The 17,096-nt window shown below is 48.2% G+C and overlaps 6 protein-coding genes across 14 annotated transcripts in view; 4 read left to right on the top strand and 2 right to left on the bottom strand.

The window, feature by feature from the left end:
• Positions 1-2,750, top strand: part of LOC112343462 — a 10,518-nt gene extending 7,768 nt beyond the window's left edge. The window contains exon 4 of the mRNA XM_024666954.1: positions 2,685-2,750. The gene's annotated coding sequence lies outside the window, so the exon portion shown is untranslated. The remainder of the gene's footprint in view (positions 1-2,684) is intronic.
• On the top strand, positions 98-2,509 carry LOC9640821 (aladin). Of its 4 annotated transcripts, none has more exons than XR_002991290.1 (3): positions 98-1,610; positions 1,668-1,766; positions 1,834-2,184. XR_002991290.1 is itself a non-coding variant. In XM_024666956.1 (2 exons), exon 1 carries the CDS (start codon positions 149-151, stop codon positions 1,574-1,576), a length of 1,428 nt encoding a protein of 475 aa, XP_024522724.1. In that variant the 5' UTR covers positions 98-148; the 3' UTR covers positions 1,577-1,610; positions 2,410-2,509. The 4 variants fall into 4 exon arrangements, 2 of the variants coding, with proteins under 2 accessions (XP_024522724.1, XP_024522723.1); XR_002991291.1 differs by lacking the exon at positions 1,668-1,766 and having other exon boundaries at positions 1,834-1,887; positions 1,942-2,184; XM_024666956.1 differs by lacking the exons at positions 1,668-1,766; positions 1,834-2,184 and adding an exon at positions 2,410-2,509.
• Positions 1,664-11,879, bottom strand: LOC9640825. Its single transcript, XM_002993233.2, has 2 exons — positions 10,727-11,879; positions 1,664-2,611 (listed from the first exon to the last, which is right to left on the bottom strand). The coding sequence occupies exons 1-2, from the start codon at positions 11,768-11,770 to the stop codon at positions 1,664-1,666; spliced, it is 1,992 nt and encodes a 663-aa protein (XP_002993279.2). The 5' UTR covers positions 11,771-11,879.
• LOC9640822 (glucan endo-1,3-beta-glucosidase 12) lies at positions 2,815-4,905 on the top strand. 2 transcript variants are annotated; one of them, XM_024666963.1, is made up of 3 exons: positions 2,815-2,893; positions 2,952-3,661; positions 3,719-4,905. In XM_024666963.1, the coding sequence occupies exons 1-3, from the start codon at positions 2,839-2,841 to the stop codon at positions 3,983-3,985; spliced, it is 1,032 nt and encodes a 343-aa protein (XP_024522731.1). In that variant the 5' UTR covers positions 2,815-2,838; the 3' UTR covers positions 3,986-4,905. The 2 variants fall into 2 exon arrangements, with proteins under 2 accessions (XP_024522731.1, XP_024522730.1); XM_024666962.1 differs by having other exon boundaries at positions 2,825-2,899.
• Positions 8,213-12,023, top strand: LOC9640824 (aladin). Of its 5 annotated transcripts, XR_002991292.1 has the most exons (5): positions 8,221-9,725; positions 10,525-10,811; positions 10,873-11,350; positions 11,405-11,771; positions 11,826-12,023. XR_002991292.1 is itself a non-coding variant. In XM_024666959.1 (2 exons), the coding sequence occupies exon 1, from the start codon at positions 8,264-8,266 to the stop codon at positions 9,689-9,691; it is 1,428 nt and encodes a 475-aa protein (XP_024522727.1). In that variant the 5' UTR covers positions 8,213-8,263; the 3' UTR covers positions 9,692-9,725; positions 9,949-10,299. The 5 variants fall into 5 exon arrangements, 2 of the variants coding, with proteins under 2 accessions (XP_024522727.1, XP_024522725.1); XR_002991293.1 differs by lacking the exons at positions 10,525-10,811; positions 10,873-11,350; positions 11,405-11,771; positions 11,826-12,023 and adding exons at positions 9,949-10,002; positions 10,057-10,299 and having other exon boundaries at positions 8,213-9,881; XR_002991294.1 differs by lacking the exons at positions 10,525-10,811; positions 10,873-11,350; positions 11,405-11,771; positions 11,826-12,023 and adding exons at positions 9,949-10,002; positions 10,057-10,299 and having other exon boundaries at positions 8,213-9,725.
• A 297-nt stretch (positions 12,024-12,320) lies between these two features.
• LOC9640839 (DNA mismatch repair protein MSH3) lies at positions 12,321-16,008 on the bottom strand (the record flags this gene model as incomplete). Its single annotated transcript, XM_024666977.1, has 13 exons — positions 12,321-12,575; positions 12,630-13,109; positions 13,162-13,311; positions 13,371-13,436; positions 13,489-13,755; positions 13,810-13,935; positions 13,979-14,188; positions 14,248-14,442; positions 14,507-14,605; positions 14,658-14,822; positions 14,876-15,037; positions 15,096-15,849; positions 15,941-16,008. Coding segments are annotated over 13 exons (2,943 nt in total), but the record flags the coding sequence as incomplete, so codon positions are not given.
• Positions 16,009-17,096: the final 1,088 nt, after the last annotated feature.

Raw genomic sequence — 17,096 nt, forward strand, 5'->3', positions numbered from 1 at the left:
TGCCGCCCGATCCTCTCCCTGCCACGTCAGATCTCCTTGCTGAGTCATCCCTCCACGTGTTTTGCCTCACTTTGTTATACGGGCTCGTTATTGGCCGCTACACCGATGCTAGGGTTCTAACGTTCATGTGTTGGGCTCTCGACGAACAATGCCGAGCGTCCCGTCCATTGCTGAGGAGACCGTCTGCGAGATCAATCGCGATTTCCTCACTCGCGCCCAGCAGCAGCAGCCGCAGCAGCAGGGCGGCGATGTTTCATCCAAGGCGCATGAGCAGTACAACAAGGTCCTCAACAGAGTCTTCCCCAAGCTGCTGTTCAAGGTTGGAACGATCCCGATCGCCGACGACAATGGCAGCAATGGGATTGCTGCGCAGATGGATATTTCGGCGCCAGGAGGATCTCTCGAGGGGGAGGAAGAGGATCTGGTTAGGGCGACTGCAGCAGCGGTGGAAGAAACCCTAGACGAGGCCCTCGGCGAGCCTCTGTCGGCGCTCCAGCGCCTCGGATCTCTCTTCTACAGGGGCGAGAAGCGCGATTCCAGCAGCGCCAGGCCGAAATTTCTCCAGTCCATGGCCTGGCACAAGCACAAGCTCCTCCTCGCATTCGTCGCCAATCCAGCGCACGTCCTAGTGGTGGATTACGACGACGCCGACGCCAAGAATCCCTTTCTTCTTGGCCATGAAACCCAGCAGCGCGGCGTGGAAGCGATCGAGTGGAGACCAAACTCGGGCTCGATTCTGGCCGTTGGATGCCGCGGTGGAGTTTGCCTGTGGACGGCATCCGGTGCCACGCCACCTTTGAGGACCGGGGCTGTGGTGCCTCTCGTCTCAGCGGCTACGAAATGGAGCCTGGTGGATTTTTTGCGCTGGGGGATCGATATGCCCGTCTCGGCTCTCTCGTGGAGCCCCTGTGGAAGGCTCTTGGCGTGTGGATCGAGCGAGACGCCGACTTTCGCAGTGTGGGACGTCTCTCTCGGGGAGAGCACACCGCTGCGACGGGGAATGGCCGGCGTCCAGTTCATGAAGTGGTCGCCGCTCGGGGACTACTTGCTCACGGCCAAAGTTGACGCGTCGTTTCATCTCTGGGAGACCATGACTTGGACGTCCGAGCCGTGGGCCTCGGCTGGTGGAGCTCTCGTGGGCGCGGCGTGGAGTCCCGATGGCCGGATGATCATGGGTGCTTTTGATCAGAGCAGCACGCTCGGGACTTTACACTTTGCTGGGAAGCCTCCGTCGCTGGAGGTGCATTTGCTGCCTTTGGGACTCTCGGAGATAGAAGCGATTTGTGGACCCGGAGGAAGCATTGAGAGGATGGCTTGGGATGGAACAGGGGAAAGGTTGGCGGTGTCGTATACAGGTGGTGATGCTGTATACTCTGGTTTGATCGCCATCTACGACACGAGGAGAACACCGATCATATCAGCCTCGTTGCTGGGATTTGTGAGAGGTCCAGGTGCTGGTGCGAAGCCTCTGGCTTTCGCGTTTCATGATAAGCTCCGGCAGGGAGCTTTACTGGGCGTTTGCTGGAGCACGGGCTTCATCTGCGTCTATCCTATGCTCTTCAGGACGGGCATGTAGAGTCGTATATCATCGAGCGAAGATATGAAGGGAGGTGAGCATTCGTTTTTACTGTTTGCATCGAAACATTTTTGAAATGAGCATTTTTCAGTCCTCGTCATTCTCGTCTCCGGTTTGCCGTGCCTGGTGCTTGTCCAACTGTTCCTGCAGATTAGCAATCGTGTCTACCAGCTTTGCATACTCCTCATGAGTATGTTTTCTGGCCGTTTCTTTGATTTTCTCCCAGATAGCTTCGTCGTAAGGGACTTCTTTTGCAGCTATCTCCGTTCGCAGCAGGGTCACGGCTCCCTGAAGATCTTCCAGCTGCTGCTGTAAGGCCATTTGTTCCCGTTGAGATTGCTGATTCTGTTTGTTTGCTTCTGCAGCCTCGGCTCGAGCCCTTCGCAGTAGCTCGTTCTTCTCTGTCAACCTTAGCCTGGCATCCTCGACTTGCTTCTTTATGTCCTGGAAGTTGTCCTCTACCGCGTGTAGCTTGGACGTTACTGCCTCGCATTCTTGTTGAAGCTTGGTCAGGCCTTCCTGGTGCTCCATCACCATGGAACCGTAGCTCTCGATGTCGTCCTCTAAGTCTTTTTTTACTCTTTCAATCTTTTCTAGTGCTTCTTTCATCTGGCTCTCGGATTTCTCCATCTGCGTGATCTTTATGTGTGCGATTGTCACCTCCGTCTTGTACTGGTCCCTGAGCTTTCTGGCTTCCTTGAGATCTTCCTCGGTGCGTTCTCTTATCATCCTTTCAAAGTTAAGCTGGCCAGTCGTCGCGTTTAGCATCTGGTTCACTCTCTTTTGCACTTCCTCCTCGGTATAGAGCTCACCCAACGCTTTTGTTGCTTCAGAGAGCAGAGAGGAGATCTTTGCTTTGGGATTTATCCCGTAGAACATCTTGGTGAATGGAGAGCCGATGGAGTTTTCAGAAGGAGGCGGTGGCGTTGGTGGCGGACATAGCTGAGGTGGCGGCGCTGGCGGCGGCGGTACTGGTGCACTAAACGCGCTCTTTACTGTCGGTGCGAACAGCGGAGCAGTGGCTGGTCTGGCCAACTTCGGAGAGCTCACGGTGGTGACGACGGACGAGGGATTCGCATTAGAATTTAGCGGTTTAGGAGGTTAGGGGGTGGGGCAGCTCGTCCGACAGGATGCCACTCCGAGTATCTGCATATTTCTGTTAACGTAGCAAGCATGAAGTTCCTAACTCGCTGGTAAGTTTCTTTTCTATTGGAGATCACGAGGATATATGACGGGGTGGAACGGAGCGCTCTAGTTGGTGCATGGATCTCTGGTTTTGGCTGGTGTTCATTATGATCGTGGCGCCGACCGTTCCAGGTTCCGGTACATTCTTCTCGCAAGTTTCCATGGCTGATGTCGTAACGCTTTGCTCCAGCTGCAGGGACTGTGGGTGTTAACTATGGCCGCTTAGCCTCAAAGCTTCCTTCGCCTGGGGAGGTTGTCGAGCTTGTTCGATCTCTCGGGGTGACAAAAGTTAAGATCTACGACACTGATGCGACCGTTTTGCAGGCCTTCGCCAACACAAGCATCGAACTGACAGTCTCGGTTCCTAACAACGATATACCGGCTCTTGCTACAAACATCAGCACGGGCCAGAACTGGGTGAACAGCTCCATATTATTGTTTTATCCGCAGACGAAGATCACAACTATCTTGGTTGGCTACGAGGTGTTAACGGCTGGACAGCATATTACGCCATATCTCCTTACTGCTATGGAGAACATACATTCGGCTGTTGCTACTCTAAAAATCGACTCACAGGTGAAAGTCTCTACTACTCACTCGCTAAACATTCTCAACATGACTTCTCCGCCGTCGCTATGCTCCTTCGACCATGAAGCAATCGTCAGACCTTTGTTACAGTTTCTATCGAAAACGGGTGCTCCCTTTATGGTTAACATTTACACTTTCTCGACGTTTCAGCAGGACAAGGGTCGGAACTTTCCCGAGTCATTCGCGTTGCTGAAACCCACTGGCTTCGTGGTCGTCGATCCCATTTCCAGGCTACGGTACGAGAATTTGTTCTTGGCTCAGCTGGACGCGGTTTACTCGGCAATTGATAATTTCGGTTTCAGTGACATACAGGTGACTGACTCCTTACGGTTTGCAAATCGTCTAAACTTGTGACAGTCCTTGTTCCAGGTGGCTGTCTCCGAGACTGGGTGGCCGTTCACTGGAAAAAGTGGAGCAAGCGTTCGCAAGTCAAGGTCTTACAATCAACACGTTGCAAGGCTTTGTCTCTCGGGTGCGGGGACCCCTCTGGTCCGTGACAGACCGATCGAAGTGTTTATCCACTCGCTGTTCAACGAGGATTTGCAGCCGTCATCACTGGGTACTTTCGGGCTTTACTTCACCAACAAGTCGAGGGTGTTTGACTTCGATACTCGCACCTTGCAGCCCTCGAAGTAAGTTCTATGATCAAATTTCTTTTTTAGGCTTCTTCTCTGTTGAATGAAGACTCGAGGCTTTTATTGTCAGCTGAAACACGTCACAGTGACTTCGAGAATGCTAAATTGTCTCGGTTGGTTTGCTTCACACCATCGATCTGTCAGTGACTCATACGCGGAATGCCTGCGTGTTTCCTTGACAAGGATCATCATCCAAATGCGACTTAAACTCCGGCATAGGCGGTTCGAGGCACATATATCGATAAGCTCTGGCATATCTTTCAGTCGAACAAGCAATGGCCTCCGGATCAGCCATCATCAGCTTTTTCCTGCTATCACTGGCTCTCGTGGCAAACGCAGCTGATCCAGATCCAGTTCTCGACTTCTGCGTCGCCAACAACAGCAGCAGCGGCTCCTCGGGATCATGCAGAAATCCTTCGGCAGTCACCGGCCAGGACTTCGTGTCCGAGATCCTCAGGAACATGAACAACACGCAGGGTCCAAACACCTTCAACGCAACTCTGGCGTCAGTTTCAACGTTTCCGGGCCTCAACACGATGGGTCTCTCGATCGCGAGGGTCGACTTTGGCGTCGGGGGTGTGGTTCCGACTCACGTCCATCCCAGAGCATCGGAGCTCGTCTACGTCGCGGAGGGGACAATCTCGGCCGGATTCGTGGACACCAACAACGTTTTGTTTGCTCGGACGCTCCAGAGAGGTGACTTGATCATCATTCCCAGGGGTCTGCTCCACTACCTGTACAACGTTGGCAGTGAGCCTGCTATTGCGTTTGTGGTGTATAACAGCCAGGAGGCTGGACTCCAGCTGCTGGGGCCGAGCTTGTTTGGATCAGAGATCCCCACTCCAGTTCTTGCGTCGTCGCTGTCTCTCAATGAGAGCACCATCGCTGCCTTGCGAGGAATCTATGCTCCTTCCTCTTGAATTTGTTCGTAAACATGCGTTGAGTAAAGATTCGCTGCTGCATTTGTGCTTTAAGTTTCTTTGTTTAAACTCTTAAATTGCACTAGATTTTCATTGATTCGTTTTATCTATAAATAACACGGCACATACGTATGGTCCATATGATCGTTTGTTTTCAATTGAGTACTATTGCACAATCTGTGTTCCTTCCGTTTGAACGAAAGCGGAGATTGCAGAAAACATCGGCTGGGTACGGTGCGTTCTTGTGAGACCTATGAATTACAAAGTCCACCAAAATGGTTAGACTTCCAGGAAATCCCTCTAGGGGGGTTCCAACGTTCATATGTTGTGCTCCAGATCCAAGGCGCGCCAACAAAGCCACCCGAAACTGCTATTCAAACTTCAAGGAATCTCAAGCGATGCCGTCTGGCTGTGCAAATGGATATCCTAGATCGGGTTACCAGCAGTGGTCCTAGAGACAAGGCCCTTGCTTGGCAAGCTTCTGTCAGTGCTCCAGCACCACGCGATTCTAGCAGCGCTAGGCCAAAATTTATGCAATCCGTGGCCTGGTACAAGCATGCATTTGTCACCAATCCAGTGGATGATTATGACAATGCAGAGAATGCTTTTTGACTACTGGTGCTATGAAATGGAGGCTTCTAGAAATTCTTTGTTGGCTTATGATTAATTTTATATTTGTAATCCTAACCTTAACCATTTAAGAATCTACTGCATTCTGTTTATTTATCACTCCACATACTACTTTTTCTCTTTGATGGATTTCTATTCTTTTCTTGATTTTTAGGTTTACAAAGTATCATCACTACTTTATAAGCTTTAAATATTGTTGTCTTTGATTGAACTATGATTTCTCTTAACTTCAAAGTCCAATGTGTAATTATGGTGAATTAATTAATGGTTTAGAGTAGCTTGATTTATAAATCTTTCTTACTTTTTAATATATCAAACATAGGATAAATTATATGATCGATATCATCTAATAATTAGCATATTATATAGCAATAGTCTTTCATAGAGAAAACACCAAATGACAATTAGAAAATGAAGTTAGATGATGCTAATAAAATACTACATTTTTATTTTTCTTCTTGCTCTTTCAGTATAACTATTAGTTACACTATGTTTAAGTACATTACACTATTATAAATTTATTATATTTTTAAAAAATTGATTTTACTATTTATGAAAAAAAACCATTTTCAAAATATGTATAAATAAACTTTTTAAACTTTATATTAGCACACAGTTACATTAAAATGTTATTTGTTTGCCTAGGTTGTTGCCTTTAAAAAGGAAACAAAAGATTTTTTCATAATACAATAAGTAAATTAATTTTAAATAAAATTAAAAAATTTATTAAAATTTTAATTCATAATTAAATAATTTAATAGTATTATATTTTATATGCTCAAAGAAACCTTCAAATGACCAACTATTCCATCTATAATCACTTTTTGTTATATTTTTTGCTGGACCTTGAAAAATTAAAATTTGATATGCCTCATCATTTATATAAAATGTTATTTTTTTATAATTCTGTTATCTCTTTAAATAATAAATATATTTTAAATATGCAACCCTAAAACCTAAACCCTAAACCTTTCTATATTTACTAACATTCATAAGATCTTTACTTAAACAAATATCAAAGAAAAATCATAAAAAAAAATTAAAATCAAAATATATACACCATACTATTAACTAGTTTTCTATAAAAATAATATAAATTTAAGAAATAAACTGCTTACACAAAATGAAACTACAGATAGATTAAAAATGAAAAATGTTATCGTGTGAGCTATTGTTGCTAGCTCAAAGGCTATTAGCAACTTAGCATGTGAGGTTTAACTATGCCGAGAATATTTTAAAGATGTTCTTTTTGTCTGAAAACTTAAATCATGTGAGACATTGGTCTCATACCGAGACTCGAACTTGGGCTCTTGTCTTTTTATCTCCAGGGAATCGAACTAGGTCTGATGTAGCGGTGCCCCCCCCCAGACACTTCATTTCTGATATAGCACGTCTGCTTTGCCATGCCCTCAACCGTTGCTGCGTCACTGTTTAGCATCCTAGCTGCCCGAATCAATGCTGCCCAGTACTGTTGCACGGACTCCTCTCTTGAATTTGTGATCCCTCATCGTGAGGAAGGCACGTTCAGCAGGCTGTCCAAGCTGGAAGAGGCAGCGGCCACGTTGAATTGCCTCCTCCCAAGATTCCTCTTCAACTCCACTCCGATGGGCCATAAAAAGTCGTTGCGCTTCCCCTTCCAGAGCCATGCATAATCTCTCTCCCTGCCACTTTGTTGTTGTGTGCTGCACACTTGAAAATCTCCAGATAGAGCTCAAAGTCTTCTCCCATTTTGTATATAGGATACTTGACGTGAGCCAATGACGAAACTTCTGGGCAGAAAAGCTCCTTTCTCGTTGTAGCATTTCCCGCTACTACTAATCGCCATGTGACCTGGGGGTCCTTCAAGAGTGCAACGTCAGCATTCTCCAGCAGCCTCTTAGTGGTTGCCTCCACTCGTGGTTCCTTAGACAGCTGGTCAGACGCATCCTCCCTTTCCCTGAGCGGAGTGGAGCATTCGAGTCCCCTTCGTGGCCAGATGCCGATCCTCGTGTCAGTGGAGATGCCATGCTTTCAGTTCATGCCAGACGAGAAAGGCGCCATGGCCCAAGCACGTCACTAGCACCAAGGGTAGATCACCAAGATCCCCCCACCACTAGCCGCCTCGGCTCAGCTCATTCCTCATCACTTGATCCCCCCACCACTGGCCTCCTCGGCTCAGCTCATTTCTCAGCCCTGGCTGGATGTATGGCGGCTCCAACCTTTGGATGCCATGCCTTGTGACCAAACCTCTTGGTCACACTGGCTGTCCTAGCCAGGAAAGTCCTTTTGGCCATGCATGTCCTCCACACAAGCATGTTACTGCGCAAGCCCTCATGCTCAAAATTTTAGTCATGCCAGAAATGGAATTGAAAAAGGAAAATTCATATAAACCCAGCCCATATGTGATGAGGTGCCCCTCACCTCCACCATATGGGCATACGAGGCTTACTAGAGTCCACACTAGGTCAAAGCCCTTACTGTGCTCAGATCTTGATCACCCTTGCTTGTCACACCATTCCCAAGCCAATCCTCCTTCCAACCCTAGCTCCCACCATGTCCTTTATCGCTGCCCTGCTGCATCCCAAGAAGTCCGCTGCTGATCTGCCGCCCGATCCTCTCCCTGCCACGTCAGATCTCCTTGCTGAGTCATCCCTCCACGTGTTTTGCCTCACTTTGTTATACGGGCTCGTTATTGGCCGCTACACCGATGCTAGGGTTCTAACGTTCATGTGTTGGGCTCTCGACGAACAATGCCGAGCGTCCCGTCCATTGCTGAGGAGACCGTCTGCGAGATCAATCGCGATTTCCTCACTCGCGCCCAGCAGCAGCAGCCGCAGCAGCAGGGCGGCGATGTTTCATCCAAGGCGCATGAGCAGTACAACAAGGTCCTCAACAGAGTCTTCCCCAAGCTGCTGTTCAAGGTTGGAACGATCCCGATCGCCGACGACAATGGCAGCAATGGGATTGCTGCGCAGATGGATATTTCGGCGCCAGGAGGATCTCTCGAGGGGGAGGAAGAGGATCTGGTTAGGGCGACTGCAGCAGCGGTGGAAGAAACCCTAGACGAGGCCCTCGGCGAGCCTCTGTCGGCGCTCCAGCGCCTCGGATCTCTCTTCTACAGGGGCGAGAAGCGCGATTCCAGCAGCGCCAGGCCGAAATTTCTCCAGTCCATGGCCTGGCACAAGCACAAGCTCCTCCTCGCATTCGTCGCCAATCCAGCGCACGTCCTAGTGGTGGATTACGACGACGCCGACGCCAAGAATCCCTTTCTTCTTGGCCATGAAACCCAGCAGCGCGGCGTGGAAGCGATCGAGTGGAGACCAAACTCGGGCTCGATTCTGGCCGTTGGATGCCGCGGTGGAGTTTGCCTGTGGACGGCATCCGGTGCCACGCCACCTTTGAGGACCGGGGCTGTGGTGCCTCTCGTCTCAGCGGCTACGAAATGGAGCCTGGTGGATTTTTTGCGCTGGGGGATCGATATGCCCGTCTCGGCTCTCTCGTGGAGCCCCTGTGGAAGGCTCTTGGCGTGTGGATCGAGCGAGACGCCGACTTTCGCAGTGTGGGACGTCTCTCTCGGGGAGAGCACGCCTCTGCGACGAGGAATGGCCGGCGTCCAGTTCATGAAGTGGTCGCCGCTGGGGGACTACTTGCTCACGGCCAAAGTTGACGCGTCGTTTCATCTCTGGGAGACCATGACTTGGACGTCCGAGCCGTGGGCCTCGGCTGGTGGAGCTCTCGTGGGCGCGGCGTGGAGTCCCGATGGCCGGATGATCATGGGTGCTTTTGATCAGAGCAGCACGCTCGGGACTTTACACTTTGCTGGGAAGCCTCCGTCGCTGGAGGTGCATTTGCTGCCTTTGGGACTCTCGGAGATAGAAGCGGTTTGTGGACCCGGAGGAAGCATTGAGAGGATGGCTTGGGATGGAACAGGGGAAAGGTTGGCGGTGTCGTATACAGGTGGTGATGCTGTATACTCTGGTTTGATCGCCATCTACGACACGAGGAGAACACCGATCATATCAGCCTCGTTGCTGGGATTTGTGAGAGGTCCAGGTGCTGGTGCGAAGCCTCTGGCTTTCGCGTTTCATGATAAGCTCCGGCAGGGAGCTTTACTGGGCGTTTGCTGGAGCACGGGCTTCATCTGCGTCTATCCTATGCTCTTCAGGACGGGCATGTAGAGTCGTATATCATCGAGCGAAGATATGAAGGGAGGTGAGCATTCGTTTTTACTGTTTGCATCGAAACATTTTTGAAATGAGCATTTTTCAGTCCTCGTCATTCTCGTCTCCGGTTTGCCGTGCCTGGTGCTTGTCTAACTGTTCCTGCAGATTAGCAATCGTGTCTACCAGCTTTGCATACTCCTCATGAGTATGTTTTCTGGCCGTTTCCTTGATTTTCTCCCAGATAGCTTCGTCGTAAGGGACTTCTTTTGCAGCTATCTCCGTTCGCAGCAGGGTCACGGCTCCCTGAAGATCTTCCAGCTGCTGCTGTAAGGCCATTTGTTCCCGTTGAGATTGCTGATTCTGTTTGTTTGCTTCTGCAGCCTCGGCTCGAGCCCTTCGCAGTAGCTCGTTCTTCTCTGTCAACCTTAGCCTGGCATCCTCGACTTGCTTCTTTATGTCCTGGAAGTTGTCCTCTACCGCGTGTAGCTTGGACGTTACTGCCTCGCATTCTTGTTGAAGCTTGGTCAGGCCTTCCTGGTGCTCCATCACCATGGAACCGTAGCTCTCGATGTCGTCCTCTAAGTCTTTTTTTACTCTTTCAATCTTTTCTAGTGCTTCTTTCATCTGGCTCTCGGATTTCTCCATCTGCGTGATCTTTATGTGTGCGATTGTCACCTCCGTCTTGTACTGGTCCCTGAGCTTTCTGGCTTCCTTGAGATCTTCCTCGGTGCGTTCTCTTATCATCCTTTCAAAGTTAAGCTGGCCAGTCGTCGCGTTTAGCATCTGGTTCACTCTCTTTTGCACTTCCTCCTCGGTATAGAGCTCACCCAACGCTTTTGTTGCTTCAGAGAGCAGAGAGGAGATCTTTGCTTTGGGATTTATCCCGTAGAACATCTTGGTGAATGGAGAGCCGATGGAGTTTTCAGAAGGAGGCGGTGGCGTTGGTGGCGGACATAGCTGAGGTGGCGGCGCTGGCGGCGGCGGTACTGGTGCAGTAAACGCGCTCTTTACTGTCGGTGCGAACAGCGGAGCAGTGGCTGGTCTGGCCAACTTCGGAGAGCTGACGTTGGTGACGACGGACGAGGGATTCAAGTCGATTGCGTCGAGAGCACATTTCACGTCCACCTTCTCGCAGGTACTGATTGGAATCGCCACTGGTCTTTCCGCTGACGTCTGGATCGCTGATGGAATGGCAGTAGCAACCTCCAGGACATAACTCCGTGGAACCGGAGCTATGGTCGGAACGGGGCTCTTGACGACCAGAGGCTCCGCCGGATTCACCTCTTGGTCTTGCAAGGCATCGAAGATATGGGTGATGAGAGGGCCAGCACCGAAGACAACAGTGTTGTTCGCCTTCTGCTTCATCCTCCGCAGCTCCTTGAGGATGTTCTGGAACATATACTCGGACCAGTTCACCTTGAATCCTTGCAAGCCTTGGGCGATGATCTCGACCAAGTTCCGGGACGTGTAGCCGGAGCTCACTCTCAGCTGTATCACCTCCGCGATCAACGAGAAGATTGGTGCCAGCGAAGGGTCCACCAGCTTGTCGTGCCTGTATCCCAAGTCCTTTTGGTAAGCGCCTTCCTTGAAGAGCATCACCTGGTCGCTGTTCTCAAACGATCGCTTGAAGCTGAGGACGCCCTCGTAGGAGAGCTTGAAGCGCTGGGAGATGAGGTTTGCAGTGAAACACACTCGTTTCCCCTTGACCACCGTCTGGTTTGTTTTCAGGTTGTAGTTGGCCACGAACTCCCGGACAAGCGAGACGCAGGTGACGTTCCACTTGACATCCGCGAGGCTGTGGAGGCCGAGAGTGGTGAGGAAGTCCATCCGGGGGCAGCCTTGCTCGAGCCAGTAGGAGGCGGCAATGTAAGTCCGGAACTTCAGATTTTTAGCTACTGCGTACCCAATGACATCGGCAGAAGTGGAAGAAGAAGAAGACGGTGGTGGTGTGGCCGTGAGTGTGGGAGCCGCCGCCGGCAGCGGAAGGACTAGAACTCCCCTCGTCCTGAGCTTCTTCTTGGCGGCGCCGTCTTCCTCCTCGTCACTGGCGGCGCTGGCGGCAAGCGGCGGCGGCGGCGGTCGCTTTGGAGGCATGGTATGTGGATTCCTTGAAAAACTCTTGCTGCGAATCTCACCACTTGGATTCCAGGAAACAAGGATGTGAACGGAGGAAGCCACTCACTCGCAAACAAGCTATGTGGATTCCTTGAAAAGCTCTTGCGGCGAATCAACGATGTGAGCCGAGGAAGCTACTCACTCGCAAACAAGCTACCGCTCAAAGATCTACATCCTCAGAGCATTGTAATAATTTCTTTTCCCAGGAAACAAGGAGACTTCCTTCCAGGGACAGGGAATCTTAAAGCTCCAAGGCCGAGCTCCTTGCTTCCAGGCCCAGACCCTCCCAAGAAATGGATATGCTCAAGGAAGACAAGTGCTATAGCGGTGGAGATGCCATGCGACGGGATCTTGGTGGAATATGCCCGTGACAGAGGCAGGGGATCTTTTTCTTGTGCAAGGCAAACGATTCTCCGCCGGATGCTCGCCACGTGCTCGGTGCGGATGCGTCGCGTTATCACGCGTTTGAGTCTGTGCGGATATGCCACGTCCGCGGCATCTCGCATTTAATGATCTCCTAACCGTACGATTCCCAGGGGATATTCTTGATTCACACGAAGATTCTGTTTAAAATGGACAAACTTTACGAGAACTCGAGGAGCTTCTGGACTTTGAGCTGGGCGCTTTTTAAGTCCTTGTCCGCAAGATCCCGGTGTTGTAGCAATGAATAAACTTCCTCGAGTAGTTTTTGCTTTTCCCGTGAATTTGACGAATGCCGAGAGCTCATCTCATCTTCAAATGCGGCAGCCTTTTCCGCGGCACGAGCCACGCATGATTCTGGAACCTGGATTGCAAGAAAGAGGAGCAATCTAGAATGAACAAGAGAAAACGAGCATACCTTTGCCAATCGAGCAACGTTTATGCCAAAGCTTCTGCTCGCTGCGCCGGGCTGGAGCTTGTAGAGGAACGTCACCTTTTGTGCCGCTTCTTGCACGGAGCTTTTGTCAAGGTCTCCTTCCGGGCTCTCCGCAAGATATGACATATGGTATGCTTGAACCCGGCCGGGAAAGAGCTTCACCACCTCCGTGACGTTCAAGTAGTGAGTAACGAAGAGCGTGAAGCATTGAACCTCTTGGAGAAGGTGATGGAGCGTCGCATACGCGATGGCGACGCCGTCGTGCGTGCTGGTTCCTCTTCCCAGCTCGTCGATGACTACCAGCGAGCGAGAAGTTGCCTTGTGGAGAATAGTTGAAGCTTCGCTCAGCTCCTCGAAAAACGTACTGGAGCCCCTCTGGATTCTGTCCATCGCCCCCATTCTCGTAAACACGGCATCAAATACATGCAGTTTGGCTGTCGCGGCTGGAACATACGATCCTATCTGCACGATAACAAAACATACGGAGTGAAAAGAAATAAAGATAGTTGCGAACCTGGGACATGATTGTGATTAGAGCAACTTGACGGATGTAGCAACTTTTACCACCCATGTTTGGACCAGTGATTATTTGCGATCGTTCACCCTCACCAGAAAGAACTGTGTCATTTGGTACAAATGCATCTTGCAGAGTCGAATCTAGGACCTGCTCACGGAAAGAAATTCCAGTAATAATATTAAACGACAAGAGCAAAAGAAACAAACCGGATGTCGACCACCTTCTATCTTCAAAAGGCACGCTTCATCCACGAACTCCGGTCGAACATACCCCTGAAGCACATTTTTCATTCAGATAAGCGTTGAAAAACACAAGGAGACAGACCTGATTGCACGAGACAACAGCAAGGGAATAAAGACAGTCGAGAGCTGCTAGTGCCTGTACTGCAGCCCGGAACTCCATGTGATAGGAGGTAAAGTCAGTGAGGAACATGTCCCATGCTTTGGCGCAAGATATATTTAATTGCTCCTTTGCAAGTGCCATTCTTTCCGATGCTTCCAAGACCTCCGGAGGATGATAGCGGTTTGCCTTTTTCGTACTGTTTATTTTAACCCAATCTGCAGGTACACGCTGCGCACATGGAACCTGAAACTACAAGCTTTTAGCAATCAAATAACTGAATTGAGAAAAAGAAAGTACCTCGACCAAAAACGACGTTCCCGAGACGCTCAAGTATTCCAGATTTGAACACTTCAACAGTTTCCGATAACTGGGAAGAAAACTTTCGAGATCCTCCTCAATACTTTTTATGTTCTCTTTGCATTCGTCTACCTGAAACACGACTTAAACGAAGTCTGGGAAACGATAACAAAACCTCGGGAAACTGGCCGGCAACAAATAAGTTAATCTTATCCCCAGCAGCTGCTGCCTCTGCATTCAAACTTGTCACAAGCTTGTTTGCGTGATCTATCACTGAAGTTGAAGTCACTGCGGAGATTAGCCTGCTGAGGAGCGCAGACCTGGCGTCGCGAACCCGTTGAAACTGCGACGCTGCTTTCATAATCGCATTAATCACGTTAATGAACTGCAGCAAACATTACGGTCAGAAAGAATAACAACAGGATTACAGAAAAGGAAAGGTGCCTCATACGTTGCTGTTTTGTGATAAATTCTTGTGATACCACGCTCAAGATCAGGCAATTTTCCCAGCAGCAACAACGTTGAAGCTAAAGTTGCAACTGTTGTACCTCTGCCTTTATCTCCAATGGATTCGGCAATTTCCGCAACGGCGTCTAAACGTTGAGAAATAAGCATGCGGTCTCTTAACGGATGGGTCACCTGAAAATAGACATGAATGAAAAAACGAAAAATCCAAGATTGTGACTGAGACCAAACTCCTTACCCAATACTTAAGCAGCCTCGCGCCAAAAGCAGTTTTTGTGTGGTTCATAAGCCAGAATAAACATCCGTTTTCAGTACCATCAGTTTGGTTATGTAGAATCTAGAAAGAAAAAAATTGTTACTGGCAAGTACACATCGCATTCAGTGATTACCTCAAGCTGGCGGATGGTATTGGGCGAGAGCGTCATCTCTTGCTGCCCGGCAAATGGTCGGAAAAGAGCTCCTAAGCGCAATACATTTTCCAGATTAAACTGCTTCAGGTAAGCAAATATATGCGCAAACGCAGCAACCACGATTTCTGGCATCGTCATCAACGCCTGCAAACTTCAATTCTCATCCGATAGAGTAATCAAGACAACTAGAAAATTACCTCTAGCCCTCCATCAACCTTCTCGTCCAGACAGCCTTTCTTAGAAGACGCCAAGCTCCCGTAGAAGTCCGCAAGAGCAGCAACGGTACCGCCATTGTCAAACGAGTTCTCAGGCGTCTTCTCGACTCGAACATCCGCTGCGCCTGCATAGTCCATCAACAACTATAGAAAAATCACCATCATTCATATACAACCCGATCAGAGAAAAAAAAAAGCTTACCTTCTTTGTAGAAGCGGACAAGGACGCAGATAAAAGAAGTTCTGCGGGAGCACACGCAAGCAACCGTGATTCCAGTTCCGTCCTGGTGACAGTGTCCATAAAGTGACCATACATCACGTCTCCGGTCGAGGTTTCCACGGCCACCACCCCAAATCTAGCATCAAAACTTCCCCTCACTTCGTCCTTTCCAGCGTTGGCCTTGTGCTCGGTGATTGCCTCCTCCACAACACACATGATATAGCTGCTAAGACGAATAGGTCCATCCCTTTCCCCGCTCTCTTCTCCCCCAAGAAACTCCCCGGCCTCGAGCGTGGCCTTGGTATATAGCGCCGAGAGATCTCTCGAGAACGGGCCAGCCTTGTTCGTCCCGTGAGCTTTGATAGCCGCTGTCTCGGTCTGCTTGACAACGCCAACTTTGTAGCCAGCTTCCACAAGCCTTCTCACATGTACGTGCAGCCGGAACGTTGGAACGCTGGCAGTGAGAAAGTTGTGGCTGTAGTAAGCAACGATTCCCAAAACATTGGCTGCTTTCTCCGCATCCTCTCCGAAAAATCGAAACTTGTATCCCACCTGGATGTCTGGGAATTTCTTCTTGAGCTCCACAATCTGCTGCTCCAGAGGAGTAAGCTTCTCCTTCACTGACGGCGGCTTTCCATAAAAGGAGGAATTTCCACCACCGCCATCCCTGTCCCCCTCTCCAAGAAGAACATCTACACACTTTCTGCGCCTGTCTTTAATCGCTTCCCCCGATATTCTGCAATCGAAAAATTGAAACTTTGTATCCCACCTCAACAATGAGAAGAGTGTCTAGAAATTTCTTCCTGAGCTCCACAATCTGCTGCTACAGAGGAGTAAGCTTCTCCTTTCCTGACGGCAACTTTCCATCACAGGAGGAATTTCCATTAGAAGCATCCTGTCCCCAATAACATTTACAAAATTTCTATACTTGTGTGCTTGCTTTAGATGTAGAAGCCAGGTTGGGGTATTGATTGGCTGCATTCTCAGCTGGTCGTTTAAGATGACACGGCAATCATTCTTGAAAAAGTTGGTGGCGGCAGTGATTAGTATATTTATTATAAGATTCTTATTTTATTTTATTAGAATAATATTATTTGTAGGTGAACCATATATTATAGCTTACTTGCTACACTAAATTTGAGAGGGAGATGGAAACTCTTTGGCTAACTATTTTCCTGTTGCATTTGTTAGTTATTATTGTTAGGTATTGCAAGAGTGAAATTTCTACAATATTTATCTTAGACTCATTGGTAGATTATAGAAATAATAATTACATTTTAAACACTTATGCAAAGGTCAATTTTCCTCCCTGTGAAAGAGAATTCCTTAGTGGAGCAAGAAGGAAATTTTCAAATGGAAATCTCATTCTTGATGTGAATAAAGTGTTTAACTTTGCCCATTTGCAACTCCATATTTGAATCTTTAATTAAGTCAACCATTTTTATCACCCACAAAGAATATATAGCAAGGTGTAAATTATAGAGATGTTAGATGTGGATTGTTCAATACTACTGAAAATACATTTTTAATTTTGTTTAAAGATAATTCCTTTAATTTTTAATTTTTATCAAGAGAATTTTAAAATTATCCATGACCTATCTATCTACAAGTGAATTTTTTTATTAAAGATAAATATATATTCATATCTCAAATTGGTCTAAATGCAACATTAAACATTATAAATAAGTCTATATTTTACATAACATATGGATCTAATGATATAACTAATAGATATTATGAACCTGGTTCTTTTGTGCCAAGTCAATACATAATTTTAGAGTTTTTTGTCATTTTGATGCAATTTTATGATACTCAAATTTGGATAAATATAATTCATAGCTTTAAATTATTTTACAACCTTTTTATTTATGTTATAAGTCTTATATCAAGAAGAAACATTCAAAATTGTGATTGTATAGTTATTTCTTTTAGGTTGTAATACACTCTTTTTTATTAGACACCATTAACTAACCTAAAAAATAG

Source organism: Selaginella moellendorffii, unplaced genomic scaffold (genome assembly GCF_000143415.4).
Source record: "Selaginella moellendorffii unplaced genomic scaffold, v1.0 SELMOscaffold_151, whole genome shotgun sequence".
NCBI classification, from domain to species: Eukaryota; Viridiplantae; Streptophyta; class Lycopodiopsida; order Selaginellales; family Selaginellaceae; genus Selaginella; species Selaginella moellendorffii.